Source organism: Talpa europaea, assembly GCF_964194135.1.
Source record: "Talpa europaea genome assembly, chromosome: 10".
Classification (NCBI taxonomy): Eukaryota; Metazoa; Chordata; class Mammalia; order Eulipotyphla; family Talpidae; genus Talpa; species Talpa europaea.
This window is the reverse complement of record NC_140077.1, coordinates 94,112,498-94,139,209: the sequence shown is the minus strand read 5'-3', so window position 1 is coordinate 94,139,209 and position 26,712 is coordinate 94,112,498. Positions and strand designations below refer to the sequence as shown.

Here is a 26,712-nt window from a genome sequence, read left to right as displayed (position 1 = left end):
CACACTTCCTTCCCATTCTGTGGTCAACATTAATCAAAACTAGTCTAAACCTATGTAGTCACAGCCACAGCCAGAGGCAACATCAGGAACAACAGGGGTTAAATTAACCAGAATTGAGTTCAATCTTCTTAAAGCTCAAGCCAAAAACAGATGGACACAACATCTGGTGATTACTCATCATGAAAAATAAAGTTGAGGCAAATGTCAAGAATGTTTTGACTTTCATACCTTAGTGGAAAACAACATTGTCACTCACATATCAGGGTCTCGTGAGTTGGCCAAGTAGAGAGGTCAAGTCAGCAGTTGGAGATGGGGTGGAGGAGCCCAGAAAAACAGTGTGGTGATTCCTAGCATGTGCTCTGGAGCTATTTTCTTCCCTGCCCAGGAGTCCCTGAGACATTTTAGGGAGTTCTCCAGGTCAAAACTATTTTTATAACAAATCTACTACATTACTTGCCATTTTCACTTTAACTCTCTCAGAAATAAGTGCTAGAATTTTCCAGAGTAAATAATTTGTGATATTGAAATAGATTAAATGTACAGTATCTGCTTGCCTTTCACTAACCCAAACATTAAAGCCATTTGCAAAAATGAAAACAATGCACTCTTCTCACTATGCATTTTGGAGTATAATGTTAGCTGTGTTATTAATGTATTTTGTCATCTTTAAGCAAATGTAAAGATTTTTTCTTGGTTTTAACTTCTAAAAATGGTAAGTATTGGTGAGAGAGTATATGTTTGTAAACAATAACTCCTTAGGGTTTTTGCTAGTATTTAACAATTTAAAGGGTTCATCAGACCAAATAATTGGTAACTGCTGGACTAGAGATAGAAACCTAAACACAAATATTATATGAAGTAACAGATAAGTTAAGCTTTAGGTGGTGGGTGGGAGTGCCCAGAATCCCTGCAACTGAGGACACTGGTAAAGCTGGACATAATACAAAACAGGTACTATGTCAGCATCAGAGGAAAGATAGGGCCTGGGGAACACACCTGGATTTTGATCTGTTTTCCCAGCAGCACTGGCTGATTCTGCAGATTCCACAATGATGCCTAAAAAGGTGGTGAGGTTCAGAGTGTTTTCTTTCTTTTTTTTTGAATGGCTTTATTCATGTACAATTTGCTATATCAGTAAGTCACCCTTTTAAGCAAAAAAGTTAAAAAACGTTCACATTTACAAAATTTTGCAACCATCATCACTATCTAGTTTTGGAAAGTATTCTTCATCTAAAAGGTGGACTCATATTCTTTACCAGTCACTCCTCATTGCTCTCCCCAACCCAACTGCTGGAACACATTAATAATTTCTTTGGACTGGCTTATTCTGGACAACCATTTGACAAGTGGTCTTTTTCAACTAAATAATTTCGCTTGCCATGATGTTTTCACAGTTCATCCATGTTGGAACCTGTATCAGGCCCTTATTCCTTTGTTGATGAATTATACTTCATTGCAGGATACATCACATTTTGTTTTTCCATTCATCAGTTCAAGGCATTTGGATTGTTTCCATTTTGGACTATTATGAATAATACTGCTATGACCGTTTATGTACAAGTTTTTGGTGTGGACATGTTTTCAATTATCTTGGGTAAATATCTAGGAGCAGAACTGTTAGGTCATATAGTAACTATGGTAAACATCCTGAGGTTATTCCAAAGAGGCTGCATCATTCTACATTCCCAGCAGCAATGTGTGAGGTTCCAATTTCATCACATTTATTTTAGTGATCCTAGTGTGTGTTTGTGTGTGTGTGTGTGTTTGAGGCAGTATCTGATTTTGTGCATGTTTTTAAAATGAAAGACTGTATTTTGGATCGGCAATAGTATAGAGTTCAAATACATCCCTCCTCCCCAGACTACACGATTTCCCCTATCATTACCGTGTTACATTAGGGTGGTACATTTGTTACAACTGATGAACAAATACTGTATCCACCATAATAGAATCACACAAAATAGCTTTACAGTCCTATAAATGCCCTGTGCTCCATCTATGTGTCTTTCCTTCTCTCACTCACTCAAACCTCTTGGCACCATAGTATTTTTTTCAATATAATTTTTTTTAAAGATTTATTTATTTATGCATACAAGAGCTGGGGCACAGGCCAGAGATGTGGGGTGGGTGGTGGTGGTGGTGGTGGTGGTAAGAGGATCCACCAGTGACAGAGTGGGGAACAGAACAGGCAGACTGACCGAAACAGTGCTGAGGGGAGCAGCGGGGCGAGACAGGAGAGGTCTGCTGCACCATGTGGGTTTCTCTCTGGCTGGCTGGGGATCGAAATCGTGCTGCAGAGGCTGAGGATTACTTCATAGTGCGGTGCTTAACCTCTTGCGCCACCAGGGAGGCCCTTTTTTTAAAATATAATTTTTTTTTTTTCAGAAGATTTATTTATTTTTATACAAGAGCTGGGGTATAGGCCAGAGGCGCAGGAGGGTGAGAGGATTCACCAGAGACAGAGCGGGGAGGCAGATGGACCATCTAATGTTAAGTTTCTCCAGTGAAATGTAGAACCCCCTGTGCCCTGTGCTCTCACGAGGCACATCATCCGCACAGTGTATGTCACTAAGTTTTAGGGTAACCGTTACACAACCATAATAACCAAAAAATACTCAAGTAATATACAACCCAGGGGGAGATATTAATAAGGATATAAATAACTAGTATAAGGCAAGATGTAATAACCACTACACATAGACTACAAACAAGGAAGAATGGGAGATAGACATAAAAATTAAGTTTAGCTGATGGATGGACCAGTGGGGAAATGGGAGAAATTCAAAGAAACAATCTTTGAGCCAGGGTTTAAACAACAGACAAAACACTAAAGGAAAACAACAGCAACGACAGTAAGAAAAAGGATAATATGATAAAACTCTGTGACAAATAAGCATATATGTGCTTCCTTGGAGACAAAAATTCAACTTTTTTTTACATAATCTCTAAGACTTGAAGAGTACTCTTTAGAAGACATTGTTGAAAATGTTATTCTAAAAAGAAACAAGGTATAGTGCTGAGGCTGACTTTAATAATGAAATTACTAAATTTCTTGCCATTTAACCTCCCTGCAAAGGGCTAACTCTGATCTTAAGAAATGAAAACCACTTATCAGAGCTTCCTTTGATGTACGGGCCAACGCAAAATCAGTACCTTGCTTGCTCATTGTTCCAGACTCAATATCAGCTTAATGACAACAATTCTTCATAGTCAGCATTCTTTAGAATTTACGGCTGGTTTATAGGGAGGAATTTGTCTTGAACCAAAATGAAAAGAACCAGCGCCTAATGACAGTCATAAAAAGCTGAGTAAATTCAAAAGCTGCTTTAACTGCTGAAATTTACCCCCAACTTTCCTAATAAAGGCATGAAGATTATGTCTATAGGTATCAGACCTACAACCTAAGAAATAATCACACTTATCAAAGCAAAGCAAAGCAAAGCAGAAACCTGAAAGCAGTCCCTTGGAGCTACTTGTTCAAGGAGACTCACCTTGGATCTGCTATCCCTCCCACTAAATCTGACTTCCTCTTAAAGCAGTCAGGTAGGTCCTTTAAGAGTCTTAATCTTGAGAATTTGTTTTCCTCACCTCATAGAACTTTTTTAAGGAGCCCACCAGGCACAGCTTCAGGCTATCCACAATCTCCTGATGAGGCATCTGGAATACCACTCGTGAATACCACTTTGTGAGGGTGCTAGAACAGAGGTAGTAAAGAGAGACAGAGAGAGAGAGAGAGAGAGAGAGAGAGAAAGATATGATATGAAATACACAGTCACAGAGTAAGGCCCACAGTCTGCATGTCAGTACAGTAGGGCGTTCTCATGCTCTGATCAGCAAGTATCTGGTAAATGCATTCACATCACCTATAAGGAAACATGGTGACATGGGGAAAAGATAAATGTAAGCTATAAACAGAATGTAAAAATACAGCTAACTGTGGGTAACTGTTATAAAACTGCTTCAAACTGAAAAAATTTAACTACCTAGATATCCACCACCAAAAACATAAGCTAAATAAACAGTGTTGGAACACACAATAAATTCCATGCAGCAGCTAAAATGATTTAGTTGAGATTTGTATTGATATGGAAAAATGCCCAAAATATACAGTTTAAGAGCATAAAACAAGCTGAGGAATAGTAAGCCTTAGGAATATGTCATGTGTGTATCAACAAAACTTATGTGTGTTACTATATGCCTAAGAGAGAACCTAAAAGTATATATATATATTGAACCTTTGGTGGTGGTAAATAAAAGATGAACCAAGAGGATTTTTCACTTTCTAAAGTAAATTTCATGCAAATATTTGCATGAGCATCTCTTATTTTTATAATCAGAACAAACAAAAAAATCCCTCATTTCAGGGGCAAACACCCTCCTCCCCATAAGACAAAGCCCTTAATCTGAAGGTAATTACAGTGCAGCTGGAGATCATCATATATGGTAAGTATGATAAACAGATTGCATAAAGAAACAGCATAGGAAGGTAGAGGGGAAAGGAGATTAGTATACTTATACTTAGCATGAAAAAACCATGCTTTTACTATAATTCAAAAAAGTACACTTTATAAAAAACAGTTTTCACTATAATAAGTATGTTATATTCCTAATAAATTTAGAGTACCTGCTGGATTTTTAATAAGACTAGGCATCAAAATGAGGTAACTAGACAAAACCCAACTTTGAATAATACCCACAGGTTGATGCTTGCAACGAAGCCAACCACGGAGCGCATGCCTCTGCTGGGGTCATGGTACACATCCATCCCGATCACCATTAATTGTTTCTGGGTTAGAAAATAAAGCAAGCTAAAATAACCCAAGCAATCCATCACTCTATCTTCAATTATTATGTGAACCCCAAAACAACTTATGAAATATGTTCTGGGAAAGAAAGAGAATGATCAAATCAACTGACATTTATTTTTTAAATACTATGAACAAAGTCAGAGATCTAAGACAAGGGATTAACAACTTTCCTCTAAAGGACTAAAGAGTAAACAACTTGGGCTTTGTAAGCCACTCAGTCTCTGCAGGAACTATACAGCACAAAAACCACCAAAGCCAGTATGTACAGAAGGACAGTGTTCTAATAAAATTGCACTTAAGGACACGGAAAACTAAATTTCATATAATTCACATGTGTCAGGAAAGATCAGTCTTCTTTTATCTTTTTAACTATTTAAAAATATAAAAACTCTCTTCAGTCATATTAAAACAGGCAATGAATCACACAGACTACTATGGGCTGAGAAGAGGATAATCCTACAAAGAAAACTAGGAAAACAGTTAGGCAGGAGTCTCTGGACAACTAAAAGGAATGGAGATAGCTCTCAATATCACTTACCAGGGGGATATCCACTCCCCAGAGCTCACCACCCAATTTACAGTTAATCTGAAGTAGAATCTTCTGGGCCACACTCCTAAGCCTCGTGGGTTGAGCAATGGTTCGGACATTGATGACCTTATAACGAAGGGATCAAGACATGTATAGTAAGAGGATCTCTCAGACAGTGTCAACAGTTCTTAAGTACCACATCTGTTTAAGACACTCCAATTAGCACTTTATATTAACAGTTTTAATTCTAGTGTTTCTAAGCAGGGATGTGTGTGGGTACGTATGTGCACACGTACAAGCACAAACCCACAAAACCAAGTATCAACAAACAAAAACTTCCAAACGAATTTCATGCAAAGTAAAAATTTTAACCTCCATGGGAAAAACACTCTTCCCCATTCACAATGAAGCCCAGTCTCTCAGAACTCCGCCATGTGAACTAAGATGGCAGCTCACGCTGCGCACATGCTCACTGGGCAGCACAAAGGCAGTGTTCACGAAGAACATCTCCTACCTGCTGTTCTTCTACTTTAAGATGGAAGGTAGCATCAGAAGGCAGCACACATGCTGGCTTCTAATAGTTACTTTAGTCTTTCTGAATACATGTATCCCTTTTTCCCCAAGCTTCAGGGTAGACTATATGAGCCAAAGGAGGCTCCTGATCAGCTTCCACTCACCTGCGAGGGCACAGGAGCCTGCACACAGCACAGTTTTTTAATGGCTCCATAGAGATCATCACGGGTGCCCATGATGATGCAAACAACCATCTGGATCTTCCCCTGGAGGAGAAAAAAGACGTGTAAACCAGGCTTTGGAACTCTCAGGGGACCTTGACAAGGCTCATCTGGATAGTCTGTCAGTCTGCCAGGCTGCAGGGACTTTAAGGTAGACATGGATTAAAAAAAAAAAAAAGAGGGGGGCCTCCCCGGTGGCGCAGTGGTTGAGCGCTGGGTTGCAAAGCTGCCCGCGGCCTCTGCAGCGCCAGTTCGATCCCCGGGAGCTCCCCGGCCACCAGAGGAGGGTCCCACATGGCACTCAGACCTCTCCTGCCGCCCGCTGCTCCCCTCAGCAGTGTACTTCGGTCCTTCTGCCTGCTCTGCTCCCCGCTCTGGCTCTGGTGAATTCTCTCACCCTCCCACGCTTCTGACTGTACCCAGTGCATGTATAAACAAAACAAACAAACAAACAAACAAACAAACAAACAAATAAATAAATAAAACATGACTCTATTAAAAAAAAAAAAAGAGAGAGGGTAACTTTCCAACAAAGAAAAAGGCCCTTGAACCTGAATGAGCATTTGTTTGGTCCAGGGCTTCTTTGTATAGATACATAGTATATTTTACAGTATAATAAAATTATAGAGAGCTGGTCTTGGTTAGCTGATTTACTTACTAGGACACTTAAGATACTCAAACAAGAGCAGACTTGAACATATGCAAGGGTTACCTATTACTTGCTACTTTTTTTTAAAGATTTATTTATTTATTTATACAAGCACTGGGTACAGTCAGAAGCGCGGGAGGGTGAGAGAATTCACCAGAGCCAGAGCAGGGAGTAGAACAGGCAGAAGGACCGAAGCACACTGCTGAGAGGAGCAGAGGGCGGCAGGAGAGGTCTGCGTGCCATGTGGGACCCTCGCCCGGCGGCTGAGGATCGAACTTGCACTGCAGAGGCTGTGGGCAGCTTTGCAACCCAACGTTCAACCTCTGCACCACCAGGAAGGCCCTTACTTGCTACTTTTAATTCCTATACTGTTTTACCACTGTCTTTAGTATACAAAGCATCTTAGTACATTTATACCGCAGAACTTTAACTGAGGAAACTGGGAATGTAATACCACAGGAAAGGGTTCAGATGGAAGTATTTGTGCAGAAGGAGATTAACTTTTGCCAGATCCACCAGCAGTCCTTCCTAACTCCCTGGCTGGAAGAGACAATGGCACTGCTAGCAGAATACCTACTTATCTATCAGTATCCTCTACACCTCACTGCTTAAGAGATCTAGTATTAAAAACAGAGCATCTTTCCAAGTATGCATTTAAAACAGCAGTACTCGCATGGTATTGGAACAAGAACAGACATACAGACCAATGGAATCGAATAGAAAATCCAGAAATAAACCCACAGATTTATGGTCAACTAATCTTTGACAAAGGAGCAAAGAATATGCATTGGAGCAAAGAAAGTTTGTTCAATAAATGGTGCTGGGAAAACTGGGTCGCTACATGCAAAAGAATGAAGCTTGACCACTACCTCACACCATACACAAAAATCAACTCAAAATGGATTAAAGAACTAGACATAAGACCTGAAACCATAAAATATATAGAAGGAAATATAGGCGAAACACTACGTGATTTGCACATCAAAGACATCTTTACAGACACATCACCCAAAGCAGTGATAGTGAAGGCAAAGATAAACAGCTGGGACTACATCAAATTAAAGAGCTTTTGCACAGCAAAAGAGACAATAACAAAAACAAAGAGAAACCCCACCAACTGGGAGAACATTTTTGCACCCAACACTAATGATAAAGGACTGATCACAAAAATCTGCAAAGAGCTGATGAGACTCAACAACAACAAAGAAAATAATCCAGTCAAAAAATGGGCAGAAGAGCTAAAAAGAAACTTCTCTGAAGAGGAAATGCAAATGGCCAACAGGCATATGAAAAAATGTTCAACATCACTTGTCATCAGGGAAATGCAAATCAAAACTACCATGAGATACCATCTTACACCAGTGAGAATGGCACATATTAAAAAAACTAGCAACAACAAATGTTGGCGAGGGTGTGGAGAAAAAGGAACTCTTCTGCACTGTTGGTGGGAGTGCAAACTGGTCCAACCACTGTGGAAAGCTGTGTGGAGATTTCTGGACTTACTAAACATAGAGCTTCCATATGATCCAGCAATTCCACTCCTAGGTATTTACCCAAAGGACATAGAAACATCAATTCCAAAGAGCACCTGCACCCCTATGTTTATAGCAGCACTGTTTACAATAGCTAAGCTTTGGAAACAACCCAAATGCCCAAAAATAGATGACTGGATCAAGAAGATGTGGTACATATATACCATGGAATATTACTCAGCATTCAAAAAAGATAAACACATGCAATTTGCAGCAACATGGATGGCGCTGGAAGGGATCATGCTCAGCGAAATAAGCCAAAAAGAAAAAGAAAAATACCGGATGGTCTCACTCATAGCAGGAATCTAGAAAACTTAAATAAGGGACCAGGAAAATGAATAATTATAAGAAAGTGAAAATCAAAATCAACAAAAAACTATGAACCAGAGACACTTTTAGGGGGGCGGGGGCGGGAGGGGAGGGATTGGGGTCAGAATGGGGGGGCTGCAATTGTATGGGGAATATAACAATAAAATTTATTAAAAAAAATAAATAAATAAAACAGCAGTACTCAGTGAAATAAATTGCTGGCCCTTAACACCACAAAGTTCTAAATGATAAATCAATAGTATACTACTCCAAATCAAGATTAGTGTTAGATTATGACTTATTGAAGGACACACATCCAGCAATCACATCAAAGAACTTCCCAAGTCACGTAGAACACGACTGCACATGGGAAACTATGGGCTGGGCCTAGTGAACAGAAATGGTTTTTTAGACTCAACAATAACTTACAAGTTTTTTTTTTTTAAATTAACATTTAAATATAGGGAGGGACAGACATAGGTAAAGCCACTTTTAGTTTCTATGGAAAAAAATGAACAAATAAAAAGTCACTTTTTAAAAAACTATGAAAGTTATATCTGAAGTATATCTGCAGTCAGGGGGCTTATGCGCTTTAGATCATTATAGTCCCCTCTTGGTGAACTTCGCTTGCCTATGCTATATACCTGACTCCCACAAACATCTGAGTTTGTGTCCCCTAACAAAAAGAATAGTAAGACAGAACACTCTAAAGATGACAGAGATGGCAGAACCAATATGAGTAAAGTTTGTTAACATTATAAATGAGACTCATACCCATGCAGCATGCAAACTATTGGCAGTACAGTCTCATAAAGAGAACCTGAAAGTTGTGAAGTGGGGGAGACGAGGTACCCAGTTAAGGCACTGGGTTATCGTTTAGAAAGCAGAACAGAATGTATCAATGATCAGGCATGGGGGAATCCATGCAGAGAAAGGAACAGGAAATCAGGAGGCAACTTCAGAGAGAAAACCGGAGTGTGCTGTTATGGATGACAGGCAGAGCAGTGGAGCAGAAAGAGGAAGCTATGGTGTAAGATAATCTAACTATGGTGCCAATATTTAAATTTCACAAAAACTGACTCTTAGTTCAAGCACTATTTCTAAAAATAGTTTCTAGACAACATCATCAATAGATTGATAACAGGAATATCTAAAATCAAGTATTCAAGTATTTTAAAGCAGATATACTATAAATGTACTTCTATAGATTAAATGAATGTATTACCTCAACTCCCAGCATGGACTGAATTGTTCTGATATAGGTCTCTATTCGGTCATCTTTAAGTTCAACCCAGGCGGGTGGGCTTATGCGCATGCCAATGGGGCCAGCGATCTTCTCTAACATGTTAACCAGTTCTCGGGCCTGATCCATTGCTCTCTTTGGGTAAAACAGTGCCCAGAAATGCATGGGAACCTAGGAATATCCACAAGCCATTATTTCCCACATCTTGAACATTCCAAAATCACAATGAGCAGATGTTATTCTACAGAATAAATTATTTTTTTAAGATTTATTTATTTGTGCATACAAGAGCTGGGGTACAGGCCAGAGATGCAGGGGGTGAGAGGATTCACCAGAGATAGAGTGGGGAACAGAACAAGCAGACTGACCAAAGTACACTGCTGAGGGAAGGAGCGGATGAGACAGGAGAGGTCTGCTGCGCCATGTGGGTTTCTCCCTGGCCGGCAGGGGATCGAACTCATGCTGCATAGGCTGCGGATTGCTTCATAGTGCGTTGCTTAACCCCTTGCGCCACCAGGGAGGCCCAGAATAAATTACTTTTCATTCTTCCTGCTTGAGTCCTGTCTCATCTAATTTCTATTACTCATACAAATGTGTGTGGTAAGTAACTGTGGCATTCTATTCTCGCAATGGAATATGACACAGCAATGAGAATGAAAGCTCTACAACCATAACTAACAGTAAGGATGAAATTCGCTAACAGAAGTTTCAACAAATGAAGCCAGACATAAAAGGACATATACCTTATGGTTTTACATACATATCACGTACAAAAGCAGTTGAAATGAATCCATGCTGTTGGAAATCGAGTGTGTGGCTATTCTTAGAGTGTGTGAGGTGAGAGGTAACTTGGTGCCAAGAGGGGGCCTTCTGTGGTGCTGGTTAAATACCACTGATGTTGATTACAAAGGTCAGCACATCAGGCTATACATACTTTTAAGTATACTTTTTCTTTGAATATATTTCAACAAAACATTTTAGAAACAAATGTATTTTCTGCATGGCCATAAAGACCATTTAAAAATAATTATATACCATTTTGTTCTGAGTAGGGGACAATTTTATTTCTTTCATGGATGAAAACATAGTTTAGGAAACTACCTGCGGGGGGAAGAGAGGAAGGTACTAGGAGAGGAAGAAAGAAGGGAGAGAGGGTAATAGACTGGCCCTACACAAATTATCACAGCAATTATTTCCTTTTCAAAGTCTGTGTTTAAGCAAAGGGTTTATTATTACAACAATTTATGAATTTGCTGTTTGCAGGACCCCTGTTGTAGCAGATAATTCAGGATGAGAATTCAGTTGGTACTTTCCCTTAACAAGAGTTCCCTTAAATCAGGCCTCTCCGGTGGTGCACAGTTAAAAGTCTCAGTGCTATCAAGCGATCACCAGCCTCTTTGGCTGAGTTTGATCCCCAGCAAGGGAGCTAACCCACTTGGCGCAGCAGACCTCTCCTGTCTTGCCTGCTGCTCCCCTCAGCAGAGTATTTCAGTACATCTGCCTGTTCTGCTTCTCACTCTGTCTCTGGTGAATCCTCTCATCCCCTATACCTCTGGCCTGCGCCCCAGTTCTTATATAATAAAAATAAATCTTTAAAAAAAAAAAGAGGTCACTAAAATCATTTCAACTTCCTAATTTCCACACTTTAAGGAATACTATGCCTCTCTTTTATCACTTCAAAAGTCACTTACAGTCAAAATGGATAGGTCTCTGGTCACTTCCTTAATCCAATTTAGTTCCTGAGATGTAATAAATGAAGTGTTTCTTAAGTTAATTCTTTCCAATGGCAGAACACGTCCTTCAATCTAAACAGAAAATAAAGCACCTATGACATGAGTCATCTACATATACCATTCAGAAAAACACATACTGTTCCTGTTCTCTCTGAGGCCTGGTCACCACACTTCATAGACTGGGCCTTGCTATAACTTCACAGACTGACAGGAGAGTGAAATTATCAGAGTGAGAATCCATGTCAATAAAACCATGGGCACACACAAGTTTTTACAGATACCACTCTTTGATTATGGAAACATGGCATTCCAAGAAAAGAACTAGAAAGCACCATGTAAAACAACTATAATTTCAAGGTGAAGAGGGAAATAATCTATGAAAATATTTTAAGAGAAACATCAAAATGAGAATAATCTTAGGCAGAAATAAACTATTATACTTTATGCAAGAGAAAGCTATAAAGAAAAGGCATGAAGACAATGATAAAAACAAATTAAAGTTGAATGATTTTTCAGATCTGTAGTTATTTCAGTGAGTGGAAATCCTGAACTGAAAGGGTTTACGAAACAGTGTTTCACTTCTTAATGTATCAGGAAACACTTTTTAAGGTAATTAGTCTGCCTATGAACAAGCTTTCCAGACACTGATAAAGTTTTCTACATGTGATATTTTATACAAGAATACTTCAGGTGCATTATTAGATGTGACTGATTTAACAAATCTTACCAGATTTCTCACAATTAGCTTCATGTAATATTCACAGTCTTCAGTGAATCATGGTCTTTTTTTTTTTAAAGAGGGTCTATTCTGAGGCTTTGTAAAGGTACATTCCTGTTTTTGACACACACACACACACACACACACACACCCCCCCTTTAAAACTGTCCTGAACAGAAAAATGGCTATCAGAAAATGTTTTATTGGGCATCCCCTGGTGGCGCAACGGTTGAGGGCTGGGCTGCGAGGCCTGGTAAGTTTAAACAAATGATCTTTCAACATTATGGAGAATAATAAAAATTATCAATGATATAATCTTATTTTGCAAAAAAAAAAATAGTATTGCCTGTATCATAAAAATGGAATGAGTGCACACGAAGTAGTGATGATCTCTGGAGGAGGTATAATTATGAAGGATTTTACTTTCTATGATCTCTACTGTTTGCTTTAAAAATATATTAAAAAAATAACCAAAATAAAAAAATGATCCATGGTCTAAAAATCTGAATAATTTTCTTAATATTATAAACAATATATTGTAAAGAATGACAATATCCATATTCATATGGGTGTAAGAAATCACTCATTTACATGAAAATGAAAAATTGTTAAAACTTTCTAGAGGACAACTGGCAATATATAATAAAAGTATTAAAAATATAAATGTGGGGGCCTCCCCGGTGGCGCAGCGGTTGAGCGCTGGGTTGCAAAGCTGCCCGCAGCCTCTGCAGCGCCGGTTCGATCCCCGGCTGCTCCCCGGCCACCAGAGGAGGGTCCCACATGGCGCGCAGACCTCTCCTGCCGCCCGCTGCTCCCCTCAGCAGTGTACTTCGGTCCTTCTGCCTGCTCTGCTCCCTGCTCTGGCTCTGGTGAATTCTCTCACCCTCCCGTGCTTCTGACTGTACCCAGTGCTTGTATGTATGTATGTATAAATCAATAAATCAATCAATCAATAAATAAATCTTTAAAAAAATATATATAAATGTGGGCCTCCATTGTGGCACAAGGGGTTAAGATGCAGCACTGTGAAGCTATCTGCAGCCTCTGCAGCACGAGTTCGATCCCCGGCAGACCAGGGAGGTGACCCACATGGTGCAGCAGACCTCACCTGTCTCACCTGCTGCTCCCCTCACCAGTGTATTTCAGTTAATCTGCCTGTTCTGCTCCCTACTTTGTCTCTGGTGAATCCTTTCTCACACACACTGCACCCCCACCCCATCTCTGGCCTGCACCCAGCTCTTGTATGCATCAATAAATATATCTTTTAAAAAAATAAAAATATAAATGTTCCCTGACCTAAAAATTTCACTTTCAGAAATCTGACTTATGAAAAGAAATATATTCAAAGATTTAACTACAAGGATGTTTACTGCATCACTATATATAATAGGAAATACTTAATTCAACTTGAATGTAGAAGAATAGGAAACTATTAATAAATGAAATATATGGTGGCCATTAAAATATGTAGAAAAATATTATGACATGGAAAAATATTCTAAAATGCCATGTGGGTAGCTCCCTGGCTGGGGATCGAACTCATGTTTCAGTGGCTGTGGCTAGCTTCATAGGTTGTTTCTTAACCCCTTGCACCACCAGAGAGGCCCAAAATAATTTTTTTAACTGAGGTAACATTAGTTTATAATATTGTATATTATTTAGAGGTATAGGATCATATCCTTCAGGTGTATGTTACCACAGCACACCCACCACCGAGGTACCCACAGCCCTCTACCATAGTCCACTGTGTCCTCCCCACTTCTTTCTTCTCCCTCGTGTTCCCATTCTGGTAGTCTCAGTTCTATAGTCAGATGTCTAGTGTTTGCTATTGTTTTAGTTTTATCTGACCCTTTCTTTTCTTTATATTCCACATATAAGTAAAACCATCTGAAATTTGTCTTTCTCCTTCTGACTTATTTCACTTAGCATTAGTTCCATCCATGTTGCCCCAAATGGCAAGAATTTACCATTTTTATAACTGAGCAGTATTCCACTGTGTACATACCACATCATCCTAATCTAGTTACCAGCTTTTGGGCACTTAGGTTGTTCCATAAGTTGGGTATTGTATACACTGCTGCAATGAATACAGGAGTGCATATATCCCTTCTAGTTAGTGTTTTCACACATAAGAGATTAATTTTTAACAAGAAATCATATCAGTATGCGAGAACTACAGAAAACTGAATTACTTTGCTATAATTCCAAAAGAAAGGTAAAAAATAATTAAGTAGCTAATTTATTGAGCACCTGTTACATGTCAGTTATGCTAAAGATTTTATCATTTAGTTATTTTAACTCAATCATTACCCTTATTTTACAGATAAACTACAAGATGCTAAGCAATATGTTCAAAGTAAACAAGACAGCAAAGAGTAGAAACTAAGATTTAAAGGCAGATAAGCTGCCACCAAAGACCAAGGGCTGCACCATCTCAAGCGGCCTCTGCACAGTGGATGATGCTGCAGAAAATACTACAGACTCAGGTGTAGTCCACAGGTAAAAACAACCACCATAAATTTGCTCAGACAATTCTGAGACACTTTATACCTATGGTAAGAATGACAGTAGCATATTTAAGAAAATAAAATTATTTAGAACGGAAAAAAAATCTTGGGGAAGAAAAAGAAACGGGAAAAGACATAGAACTTTAAGAAAGCTGGAAATGAGATAAATTTTAAGTCAATATTCCTTTTGCTACATTTGACTGGAAATTATCAGCTTAGATCCCTGGGAACTATAGAGGAAAATTTTGTAATAAATGTATTAACAAGTGAATCAAAGACATTGAAGTATTATGACTAAGACTCCCCTCCCCACAAAGGAGTATAATAATAAAGTGAAACTCCAAAAAAAGATAAGATAGGAAATTATCATCCAGTGTCAAAAAGCTCTAAAATCTTTGGTTAATGCTATTTCCTACTTATCACATCCTCTGGTTTACCTTATGAACATCCTTCTGCAGACAGAGTCCCCAGCGTGTCAGCTCATTGTTGGCTGTCTCATTCTTTGCAATTCTCTGTAGCAAGCATTCCAAAGCACTGTGGTGTTGTTTGGGGCTTAGGTTTATCTGCTGGGTCAAATCCTGAGCAGATTTAAAATGGAGATAAGTCAAAAGTATTGTTTTCTCCAATATGAGGTTAAATAAGGCCCTATGTATCTAAAACACTTGCATAAAAAAACTTCCTTCCCATTGAAGTCGGTAGAAATTTTCAATTATCTCCAAGTATTTTAATACATATCTCTCAGGAATGTATAAGGTTAAAACATATAGAATGGAAGACCACCTCCAGCCTTGTAGGCGTTATATCATCATAAGATACATTTTTGTCCAGGATTTGGCCCATAATAGGCGCTTTCTAAATACTTATTTCTGAATGAATAGCTAACAAGGGTGTGTATAAAGATTCTGACTCACACAAGTTGAGTTCTTCATTTATTCTTCTGAGACTACTGAATTGTACAGCTGTTCTCGGCAAGGTAATACTGAGGGCCAGTAAGTCTACGGGGCTGTATAAATAGTACTGTGATCAGAGAGTCATCAGGTACCTGGGAGTTGTAAGGAAGGCACCTTGATCTACATATTAAAGCAGAGGTATCAGAGGGCAAATATGAAGGAAATCTCTTCCATAAATTTTGAGCTTCACTTCAGGTTCTTAATGTTACTAAAAATATTATGTGACATCTGAGATAAGCTTGGGTCCAAATGTAAGACAGACAGAGAATGGGAAAGTGAGAAAGGAGCCGAATACGTCAAGTATGAAAAGCCCAGGAGTCACAGACAGTGTGGAGGTGGAGCACTGGGTCTGCACCCACACTCTGCACATTTCTACTCCTTGGCTGCATCCTATCAACACTGCTGGACATGCCAGAGCTCAAGATAAACTTTTTTTTTTTTTTTGTGGGACCCTCGCTGGCAGCTGGGGAATGAACCAGCGCTGCAGAGGCTGTGGGCAGCCTCGCAGCCCAGAGCTCAACTGCTGCACCACCAGGGGAGGCCCTCAAGATAAACTTCTACCCTTTTACCTCATCCTCTGACTTGTTGACTTTTTGCTATTTCCTCTACCTCATCAAATAAACTGAAGGCGTCTAGAAATGTTAGAAAAATTTCAAGTTCTTGAACCTCATTTATAATCTTATGACCACTTTATATCATCCATCTGAATGGTGAGGATGAAGACAGAACTGTTTCCTTTTTCCATATAATCGAGTCATTCTACCATTCTAACAATCTTCAAAAGGAAGCTCTGACTGGCTTTTTCAGTGTGAGGGAAGGGACATGTTTTACAGAGAAGAAAACCGGAACCTGCAAGAACTGACCTGCCCAGTAATTGCAAGGACTGTCTGGCTCTAGTTCAATCTGCTACCCAAAAGATCTTCCACTTAAGCAGGCATTCCTCACCTTCATGGCCCTGAAGTCCTTCTTCATCTTCTCTGGGATTCCAGTCATGAAGGAAAGCTCAGGAAGCAGCAGGATTTCACCTTTTAGCAACTTTGAAGAGAGAATGTGGAGGGAGAGTAAGTAGTAAGAGGGTCTTGTCCCCTGACCCATGTAAGACATGTCACACCCAGAGTTGGTCCTGCAGGGATATAACTGACATACTAAGGAATATAAAACCCAGAGAAGAGAAGAGGGCAGTGAACACAAGTCACCCTTTCCTCCTTAGTCACAACACATATGGCCTGTTTGTTATAATTAGATAAAAAGGAAAAGACAGATATAGATAGATAGATAGATAGATAGATAGATAGATAGATAGATAGACAGATAGATAGATAGATATACAAAAGAACAGGTTTATTACATAAAAGAGGAAAGGAAAAAAGGACACAAGAAGGCAGAAAGCTACTCGTGAAAGGGACAGGTTTGTTAAGAGTAGCATGCATAGTAATAAGCAGGCAGGCTTGGGACAAGAGCTGAATCTTGCCAGTACAAAAATTACACTGATAGTGTTTAAAGAAAAAGGGAAAAATATTTAATTTGACATAAGTAGAGGGAACACTAGAAAATGAAAAATTCTGGGCCTCTCTGGTGGCTCAGATGGTTGAGCGCCGCACTGCGAAGCTGTCCGCAGCCTTGGCAGCGCGGGTTCGATCTCGGTCGGCCGGCGAGGGTCCCACATGGAGAAGCAGACCTCTCCTGTCTCGCCTGCTGCTCCCCTCAGCAGTGTATTTCATCAGTCTGCCTGTTTTGTTCCCCGCTCTGTCTCTGGTGAATCCTTTCACCCTCCCACGCATCTGGCTTGTACCCTAGTTCTTGTATAAATAAATCAATCTTTTAAAAAAAAATGCCAAAAAAAAGAAAATGAAAAATTCTGTCTCTCTGGGCCTCCAGACAAGCTGAATCAATACATCCTGGCCTCCATCTCGTCTAAGCTTGCTGATGTTCAGTCTTCATATTTAAGAAAAGTCAGTATCAAGGCACCTTATCCTAGCCCTGTTAAAGTATCTGTAACTTCTGGGCCTCCCTGGTGGCGCAAGGGGTTAAGATGCAACCTATAAAGCTAACTGCAGCCACTGCAGCATGAGTTCGATCCCTGGCCAGGGAGCTGCCCACATGGTGCAGCAGACCTCTCTTGGCTCGCCCACTGCTCCCCTAAGCAGTGCATTTCAGTCAATCTATCTGTTCTGTTCCCCACTCTGTCTGGTGAATCCTCTCACCACCCCCCCAAGAACCTCTGGTTCTTGTATGCATAAATAAATCTTAAAAAAATTTTTAAAAAAAGTCTGTAACTCCCCTAATGGATCTGTTGTTTTATCCTTTAGCAGAAAAGTCATCTTATTCCTGAATCCAATGGATCCATATGGATATTTACATCCTCCTTGTGGGGAGTCCAAAAGCAAATCCCATGACATGAAGTGCCATCTCTGGCACCACATGCTTAGAGCCATGAAGAAGGTGAACAGCAACTGACAGGATGGAGAACTTAGGCTCCAATGCAAGCCTGATATCTCCACTCACCATCCCTTGGTTATTCTGCCTCTCACTGGGCCTGTGGATCAGCAGTGGCTGGTCCTCTTCCTTGATTGCAATTCCATAGTTTTTGCTAGAGCAGAGCAGAGGCAGGAAGAAAAGTCAGAAGTGGCACTACTACACTTACAGCAACATAGTTTGAGTCTCTTAAGCATGACTGAGATATAGAATTTGCATAATACCCTTCTCAAGCATCCACTTGTTTTGACACTCATCATAGTAAAAGTATAACCGAAAAAGGCAAGCTGAAGTTTCATTGCAATTAAGTAGAGGAGAAAATGCACTAAAAATGCACGGAAGAGTTTAAAAACTAGAAGGCAAAATGAAAGTCAAATGATTAATGATTTGAATTTAATCTCTTCCAACTTTTAACTAAACGAGTGTAAGAAATACAATTCAAAGCCATGAGATAAATTTATGTAATAATTTCCAAAATTCTAAAAGAAATGAAACTACCCCAGTATCATACTCAAGTCAAATCCCACAAATGATCTGACTCACTCTTAAGTGCTTTACCAATCAAATTATTGAAAAGTGTCTTGTTACTATGGAACTCAATATCCTGAGAGGTTGGAGGACTATGCTCCACCCTCACCTATAGCCCAAACCCAGTCTCTTGTTTCTACCTGTAGTATTCCAGGAATGTGATCTCCTTCCCATCAGTCATTATGAAGCTATCTTTTGGAGTCTTGTTCCAATCCACATCATCAATACGATAGGTACGATTGTTGTATCGGGTTATAACAATATTGCCAACCAGAAGCTTAGTGCACTCATCCTGGAAGTTTTCTTTGTTCTGCTGATACATGGCATGCCTTTGCAAAGAGACAAAAGGCTTTTGAATCACATTTAGATACACAGAGCAATAAGAAAAGGGGCAGGGGGTAAAAGACATGAAGGACATGATCACATCATTAAAAGGCTCCCACTGTCTCTTTCAAAGACAGATTCCCATCTCTCTTTAACATCATCAAAAAAAAAAAAAAAAAAAAACAAAGATAAAAATCATGTTAAAAATATTGACTACTGGGGCCTCCCTGGTGGCGCAGGCGGTTGAGGGCTGCACTGTGAAGCTGTCTGCAGCCTCTGCAACATGGGTTCGATCCCAGCCGGCTGGCAAGAATCCCACATGGCGAAGCAGACCTCTCCTGTCTCGCCCACTGCTCTCCTCAGCAGTGTATTTCGTCAGTCTGCCTGTTCTGTTCCCCTCTCTGTCTCTGGTGAATCCTCTCACCCTCCCGCACATCTGGCCTGTACCCCAATTCTTGTATAAAAATAAATAAATCTTAAAAAAAGTCACTATAAAAATTATTGACTACATATTAATAAAATTCACTGCATTCTTTAAGGTGCTTTAATCACCTTAAGGTGACTTTGTATTCTCATTAGGATATCATCTAAAGAGAGACAATAAAACATTCTTTAAACTACTATATTTGCCCTTTACAAGTACCTATCAGAAGACAGCACTCGTTAAGATGCTAAAGGGTCCTCGATGGTGGCTTAAGGGTTAAGTCTCAATGCTATCACTAAGATCTGAGTTTGATCCTGGCCAGAGAGCTAACCCACATGGCAGAGCAGACCTTGCCTGTCTCACCTGCTGCTCTCCATAGCAGTGTATTTCAGTAAATCTGCCTGTTCCGCTCCCAACTCTTTCTGGTGAATCCTTTCATCCCCTGTACCTCTGGTCTACACCCTAGTTCTTCTACACAAAAAAATAAACTTAAAAAAAAGATGCTAAAGATACAGATATACTCTCCAGGTATCCTCTGTAACAGTGTTGTGAACATGACAATCCAGTAAACTCCCAGAAAATATGTCTGAGTGTGTCCAGGAAGTCAAGGAAAGTCTGCAGAGACACCTGTTACTTTAAGGAGCAATCTGCCAGGCAGAAACGCCAGAGAGGGGAATGAGTGACAGGCCAGGCAGCGACAGCCCTGAGGAGGGGACCATCAGTAACCCAAGACTGGGGAGGAGAGGAAGAGAAAGAAGGGCAGAAGATGGTAAGCTTAGGTTGAAGACAGGTAAGAACCAAAAAGAATTCTCATATGTCAAGGATTAAGCTTGCACTTTCCCTTGTAGGACAGGGACTGTATTCCTCATAGACACTGGCCCCTTGAGAGGTCATGAGGGGGTTGGAAAAGGTCCTAGAATCAAAAAAGGGGAGTCCATTCTGCACATTACAACCCCTTCTTAGAGACTCTCAACATACATTCCCACATCAGACTGCTAAAAGAGAAACATATTTAGCTTTACTGACCTCCAGTTTATTTCACCTCAGATGACTCCCACCCTTTTAACTTTTACCTCACTGAACATCTATTATTACTCTGGGGAATTAGTATCCTGCAGAACCTGTCTTGACTCCTGTAAGTGATGAAAGTCTGTCAGAGACTTCAAACACTTCAACATTAAGTACAAACCCTCAAGCCATATGGCTGCAATCGAACCTGGCTCAGCCACTTACTAGCTTGTGAGATTTTTGAGCAAGTTAATTAGCTTCTTGTGCCTGTTTCCCTATGTGAAAGTGGGTTCAGAAAAAGCACCTAATTCATTATGTTGTTGAGAAAACTCAATGACACTATGTACGTTAAGAATTCAAAACTGTGTATAACACAGATAATTTAGAGATCTGTGTTTGCAAATATTATCATCGTGGTCATTAGTTCTTAATACATATCAAATGCAGTGAGTGTATGTGTCTGATGTTGTTAAGTGAGTGGATATTAGAATCGAAGTAACTCAAGACCCAAATAAATATATGGTTTTCTCCTATCTACTGGTTTGAATACAGTGGAGAGATGGCTATAAAGACAGTTTATGTATATTATTGTGAGCTATCTTTGTATGTGTATCATATAATTACTAAATTGAAGTGAAAAGAAATCACTATTATAGAATCCATATTTAAATAACTTTCAAGTTATAATTTATTTTCAGAACTTTCAGAAAAACGTAAACTTCTCTCACCAAAGACTCTTCCTCTAATTAGTGTCTTCTGTATCAGAAGAGGGAGGTACAGGAAGGTACAGAAGAGGGAGGTACAGAGCTGGGGTACAGGCCAGAGGTACGGGAGGTGAGAGGATTCACAGAGACAAAGTGGGGAACAGAATAGGCAGAATGACTGAAATACACTGCTGAGGGGACTAGCAGGCGAGTCAGGAGAGGTCTGCTGCGCCATGTGGGTAGCTCCCTGACCAGGGACTGAACTCCTACTTCAGTGGCTGTGGATAGCTTCATAGGCTGCATCTTAATCCCTTGTGCGCCACCAGGAAGGACCGCAAAAAATAATTTTTAATTGCACCTATTTCACTTTGACTTCCAAAAACATAAGCGGAGTTTTGGCAAAATACTACTTGCTTAAATATGTCATATATTTTTCACTGAAAAAAAGCCAAAATACAAAGCTATAAACCAAATGTCAATGCCTTCTTCTGGGCGGTGATATCATGGATACCTTATTTTAGTCTTTGGATTTCTTTGTATTTTCAAACATTTCTATAATAAGTACACAATAAATTCTGAAATGAGAACAATTCCAAAGCAAACATCATTGGGAGTATTGTAAATGGGTACAGTGTTCCTGGGATGAGGAGAAGTTCTGGATGTCTCCAGATGGTGGCGATGGCTGCATAATACTGAGTGCTCTTAATACCCCTGAACTAGACACTTAAAAACGGTCATAATGGCCAATCTTATGCTATGATTAGAACATAATTTTTAAATTAGCAAAAATAAAATTTTGAATGTACACATTTTTAAAATTTAAAAGCCAGCATACAAAACTTTTTTTTCAAAATTGACCAAATTAAGATATATGTAACTTATCAAAAATGTTTTTTGACTCAGTTATGCACTATGACTAACTTATTTTCTTGCCAATAACTTTAAGTGTTAAAATTATGATATGACATTTATAACAGGAAACCAAATTAAACACTATCAGGAGAATTATTCAATCAGAGGAAGATGTCAAGTTAAGTACATCGACGCATATAAAAGTGCCATTGGTGGGTCTCCCTGGTGGCGCAGGCGGTTGAGCGCAATGCTGTGAAGCTGTCCACAGCCTCTGCAGTGCCGATTCAATCCCCACCAGCCACGGGAGCAACCCACATGGAGCAGCAGACAGTTTCTGTCTCGCCTGCTGTTCCCCTCAGCAATGTATTTCGGTCAATCTGCCTGTTCTTCTCTCCATTCTTTTTGGTGAATCCTCTCACCCTCCCGCACATCTGGCCTGTACCCTGGTTCTTGTATAAATAAAATAAATCTTAAAAAAAAAAAACACCCAAAAATATATTTTTAAAAAGTGCCATTGGGGCCTCCCTGGTGGCGCAGCGGTTGAGCACTGGGTTGCGAAGCTGCCCGCAGCCTCTGCAGCGCCAGTTCAATCCCTGGCTGCTCCCCAGCCACTGGAGGAGGGTCCCGCATGGCACGCAGACCTCTCCTGCCGCCCGCTGCTCCCCTCAGCAGTGTACTTTGGTCCTTCTGCCCGCTCTGCTCCCCGCTCTGGCTCTGGCGAATTCTCTCACCCTCCTGTGCTTCTGACTGTACCCAGTGCTTGTATAAATAAATAAATAAATAAAATAAATCTTAAAAAAAAAAAGTGCATTCTGGGAAAATGCTCTCAGGCTTCAAATCCCATTACACCATCACTAACTGTGACCTTAAAAAAAAATAAAAAAAAAAAATAAAAAGTGCCATTGGCGCGATATTGTTAACTAAACTACAGACTAGATTCAGTTTTACCATTTTCTGCAGACACTGAATTAATGTGTGGTCCTATGCAATTTATCTCATTTACAGGTATGTGTAACCACCACCACAATCAACTCACATAACTGTTCCAGATCACCACAAAGACTATTTCATGCTGCCTCATCACAGTCACACTGTTCCCCTTCCCTGTCTCCTGGCACCCACTAATTTGTTTTCAATCTCCACAATGTTTTTACTTTGAAAATATTATATAAATGGAATATTATAATGCAATCTTTTCAGACTGCCATTTCCATTTTCACCAGTCACAATACCCTTGAGAGTCATCCAAGGACCTTATTCCTTCCTAATGACTGAGGACTAAGCCACTGCATGCATGCGCTTGAGTTTGCGCAACCATTTAGCTCTTGAAAGATATTTTGGTTTCCACTTTTTGCTATTATAAATAAAGATACTATGAACATTTACATGCCAGGTTTTGTGTGATCAAATGTTTTCACTTCTCCGGGGAAAAAAATGCCTAAAAGTGTGACTGGGATCATATGGAGAGTAGAAACTTAGTTTAATAAGAAGCTACTAAAGAATTCTCTGGGGTTGGGCCTCCCCAGTGGCGCAGCAGTTGAGTGCTGGGCTGCGAGGCTGCCCACGGCCTCTGCAGCGCCGGTTCGATCCTCGGCTACTCCCCGGCCACTGGAGGAGGGTCCCACATGGAGCGCAGACCTCTCCTGCCGCCCACTGCTCCCCTCAGCAGTGTACTTCGGTCCTTCTGCCTGCTCTGCTTCCCGCTCTGGCTCTGGTGAATTCTCTCACCCTCCCATGCTTCTGACTGTACCCAGTGCTTGTATAAATAAATAAATAAATCTTTAAAAAAAAAAAAGAATTCTCTGGGGTGGCTGAACTACTTTACATTTCCAACCACAGAATATGAGGGACAGCTTCTCCACATCCTTACTAGCATTTGATATTTTCATTATTCCTTATTTCAATAATTCCAATAGGTGTCTCCTGATCTCTCAGTGTAGTTTTAACCTTGCACTTCCCTAATGGCTATGATATTGAACATCTTTTCATGTATTTAATTATCTTCCATATTAACTTTTGGGGAACTGTCTGTTCATATTGCTTGCCCATTTTCTTACTGGATTACTGTTTTTCTTTTCTTTGGCTTTGCTTAAAAAATGTCACATGATCATTGTTAAATAAAAATACAATTACAGGGGCCTCCTGGTGGCTCAAGGAGTTAGGACACAACCTATGAAGCTACCCGCAGCCACTGCAGCATGAGTTCAATCCTTGGCCAGAGAGCTACCCACATGGCGCAGCAGACCTCTCCTGACTCGCCTGCTGCTCCCCTCAGCAGTGTATTTCAGTCATTCTGCCTGTTCTGTTCCCCGCTCTGTCTCTGGTGACTCCTCTCACCCCCCACACCTTTGAACCCCAGTTCTGTATGCATAAATAAATAAATCTTTAAAAAAATACAATTATAAAACAAAGAAACTAAACATTACTTGCAGTCCATTCCTGATAGATACCTATATTTCCCCAGCTTTTCTGAAATTTGTGAACACCTAATTTTTAAATGCATAATCATGTTCTATAACTCATTTTTAAATTTAATACATTTTATTTATTTATTTATTTTTTAATTTTATAGAGGCATGTTTATTTATATTTATTTATTTGTTTGTTTGTTTTGTTTATACATGCACTGGGTACAGTCAGAAGCACGGAAGGGTGAGAGAATTCACCAGAGCCAGAGCGGGGAGCAGAGCAGGCAGAAGGACCGCAGTACACTGCTGAGGGGAGCAGCGGGCCGCAGGAGAGGTCTGCGCGCCATGTGGGACCCTCCTCCGGTGGCTGGGGAGCAGCCGGGGATCGAACCGGCGCCGCAGAGGCTGCGGGCAGCTTCGCAACCCAGCGCTCAACCGCTGCGCCACTGGGGAGGCCCTAAATTTAATATATTTTAGATATTCTTCCATGTTAATAAAAATGAGAGTCTTAGAATAAAAGACTACTCTCATACATGTTATTTCAGATCTCAAAAAAACAAAAAGAAATTTGCTAGCCTTGACTCTGATTTATGAAGAGTCTGGTAGAGGAAGAACCTGTGGATATATCAAGGTAATACAGAACATAAGGAACTTAAAACTTAAGTGCAATAATGGCATTATGGTTATGTTTAAAAAAAAGGAGTCAATTTAAGGGATATATATACTGAAGTATTTAGGAAAGAAATAAGATAGCCAGGATAAGTGTCCAAATAATTCAATTTAGTTGGGTGGGGGGAAATGGTAGAATATATGAAAAAGACTGTTCATGAATTGACAATTACTAAATCTATAAAATGGGAATGAGGGGTTGATTATACTATTCTACAAATTTAAAAAAATTTTCATAACCTTTTAAAAATAAAAAAATGACATAATGATAATGAAAACATAAATACAAACATTATGAGGCAAGAGAGGGAAAATAAACCCAATACTATATCATCTAATTCTAGAAAAGAATAAAGAATAGAAAATATCATAAATCTCAAATTCTTAATTTAAAGATATTCAAAAGACTACTGAATATATTAAAGGACAATAATTTCAGAGAAGTTGTTTTAAGGGAAAATAAATCATTACTGCAAACTTTGTGAAATTTCAGTAAATCCATTGTCTGAAATAATGAGGCTGCAAACCTCGGTCTAGAAAAAAATTATGAAGTAAGAGTCATGTTTAAAAAATCATTTCAGTACTCAGAGGAAATAAAGAGATTGGTATAATAGAAATAAAGAATACCAGACAGAGACAATAAGTCCAAGACATAAAAATATAAATAATTTACAGAAGAGAAATATCAAAGAAATAAAAGAAAATAACTAAGCTGCAGAAAGAGTTGGATCCAACTGAAATAGATAAAAACCCAGTTGGCAAGTTAATGGAAAAGAATCCAAACCTGAAAGCTCTGAAATATCTGCATTTCAAATGTAAGTAGGGGTAACAAGTAACGGATTTCTTCTGGGATGATGAAAATATTCTGGAATTAGAAGTGACCTTAGTTTTCACCATATGTTATATGCTTTGGTTTGTGTGTATATGAAAAACCAGTGAAATGTATACTTAAAAATGGTGAATTTATGTTTTGTTAGTTGTACCTTAAAAACAAAACTTTATTTTTTTTGAGTGAAAAAGGATAGACTTTGGTTAAAATCTTTACAATAAAATAACCACTATAAATCTCTTTAAACATGTACACATTACATCATATTGTTTAAAAAGTTTTTCAAAAAAATCTTATGCTTTACAAACATACTACCTTTCGGAGTATAATGTCAGTTTAACATTCTTAAATGGTTGTTTCAGATAATGAATCTGCTTCGGGCAAAACATGATAAGCAAAATTAAGAAAAAGCCTGGAAAATTATTTAGCTCCCCAAGGAAATTATTAAAAAAGAAAGTAGGGGGTGAAAGGATAAAAAGGTTGTACACTCAAGCTTGATTGTATAGAGAGGCTAGGATAACAGGAGTAATATAACCCCCATATCGGCTAAGTAAATCCTTGGGTAGCTTCAGTTTGAGGATAAAAATTGAAGTACTAGCAATTGTGTGTGTGTTTTTTTTTTTTAAGATTTATTTATACAAGCACTGGGTACAGCCAGAAGCATGGAAGGGTGAGAGAATTCACCAGAGCCAGAGTGGGGAGCAGAACAGGCAGAAGGACGGAAATACACTGCTGAGGGGAGCAATGGGCACAGCAGGAGAGGTCTGCGTGCCATGTGG

At 39.5% G+C, this 26,712-nt stretch overlaps 1 protein-coding gene across 2 annotated transcripts in view; it reads right to left on the bottom strand.

Annotated features, from left to right (window-relative positions):
• The window catches only part of PIWIL2 (piwi like RNA-mediated gene silencing 2), a gene marked incomplete at both ends in the record, with an annotated part of 43,894 nt that overhangs the window by 4,882 nt on the left and 12,300 nt on the right, over positions 1-26,712 (bottom strand). For both annotated transcript variants that reach the window (XM_084245827.1, XM_084245826.1), the window contains 10 exons: positions 3,589-3,694; positions 4,698-4,786; positions 5,347-5,463; positions 6,015-6,116; positions 9,787-9,975; positions 11,496-11,609; positions 15,200-15,340; positions 16,658-16,747; positions 18,218-18,302; positions 18,856-19,044. In XM_084245827.1, the coding sequence (XP_084101953.1) occupies positions 3,589-3,694; positions 4,698-4,786; positions 5,347-5,463; positions 6,015-6,116; positions 9,787-9,975; positions 11,496-11,609; positions 15,200-15,340; positions 16,658-16,747; positions 18,218-18,302; positions 18,856-19,044 (1,222 nt within the window). The remainder of the gene's footprint in view (positions 1-3,588; positions 3,695-4,697; positions 4,787-5,346; positions 5,464-6,014; positions 6,117-9,786; positions 9,976-11,495; positions 11,610-15,199; positions 15,341-16,657; positions 16,748-18,217; positions 18,303-18,855; positions 19,045-26,712) is intronic.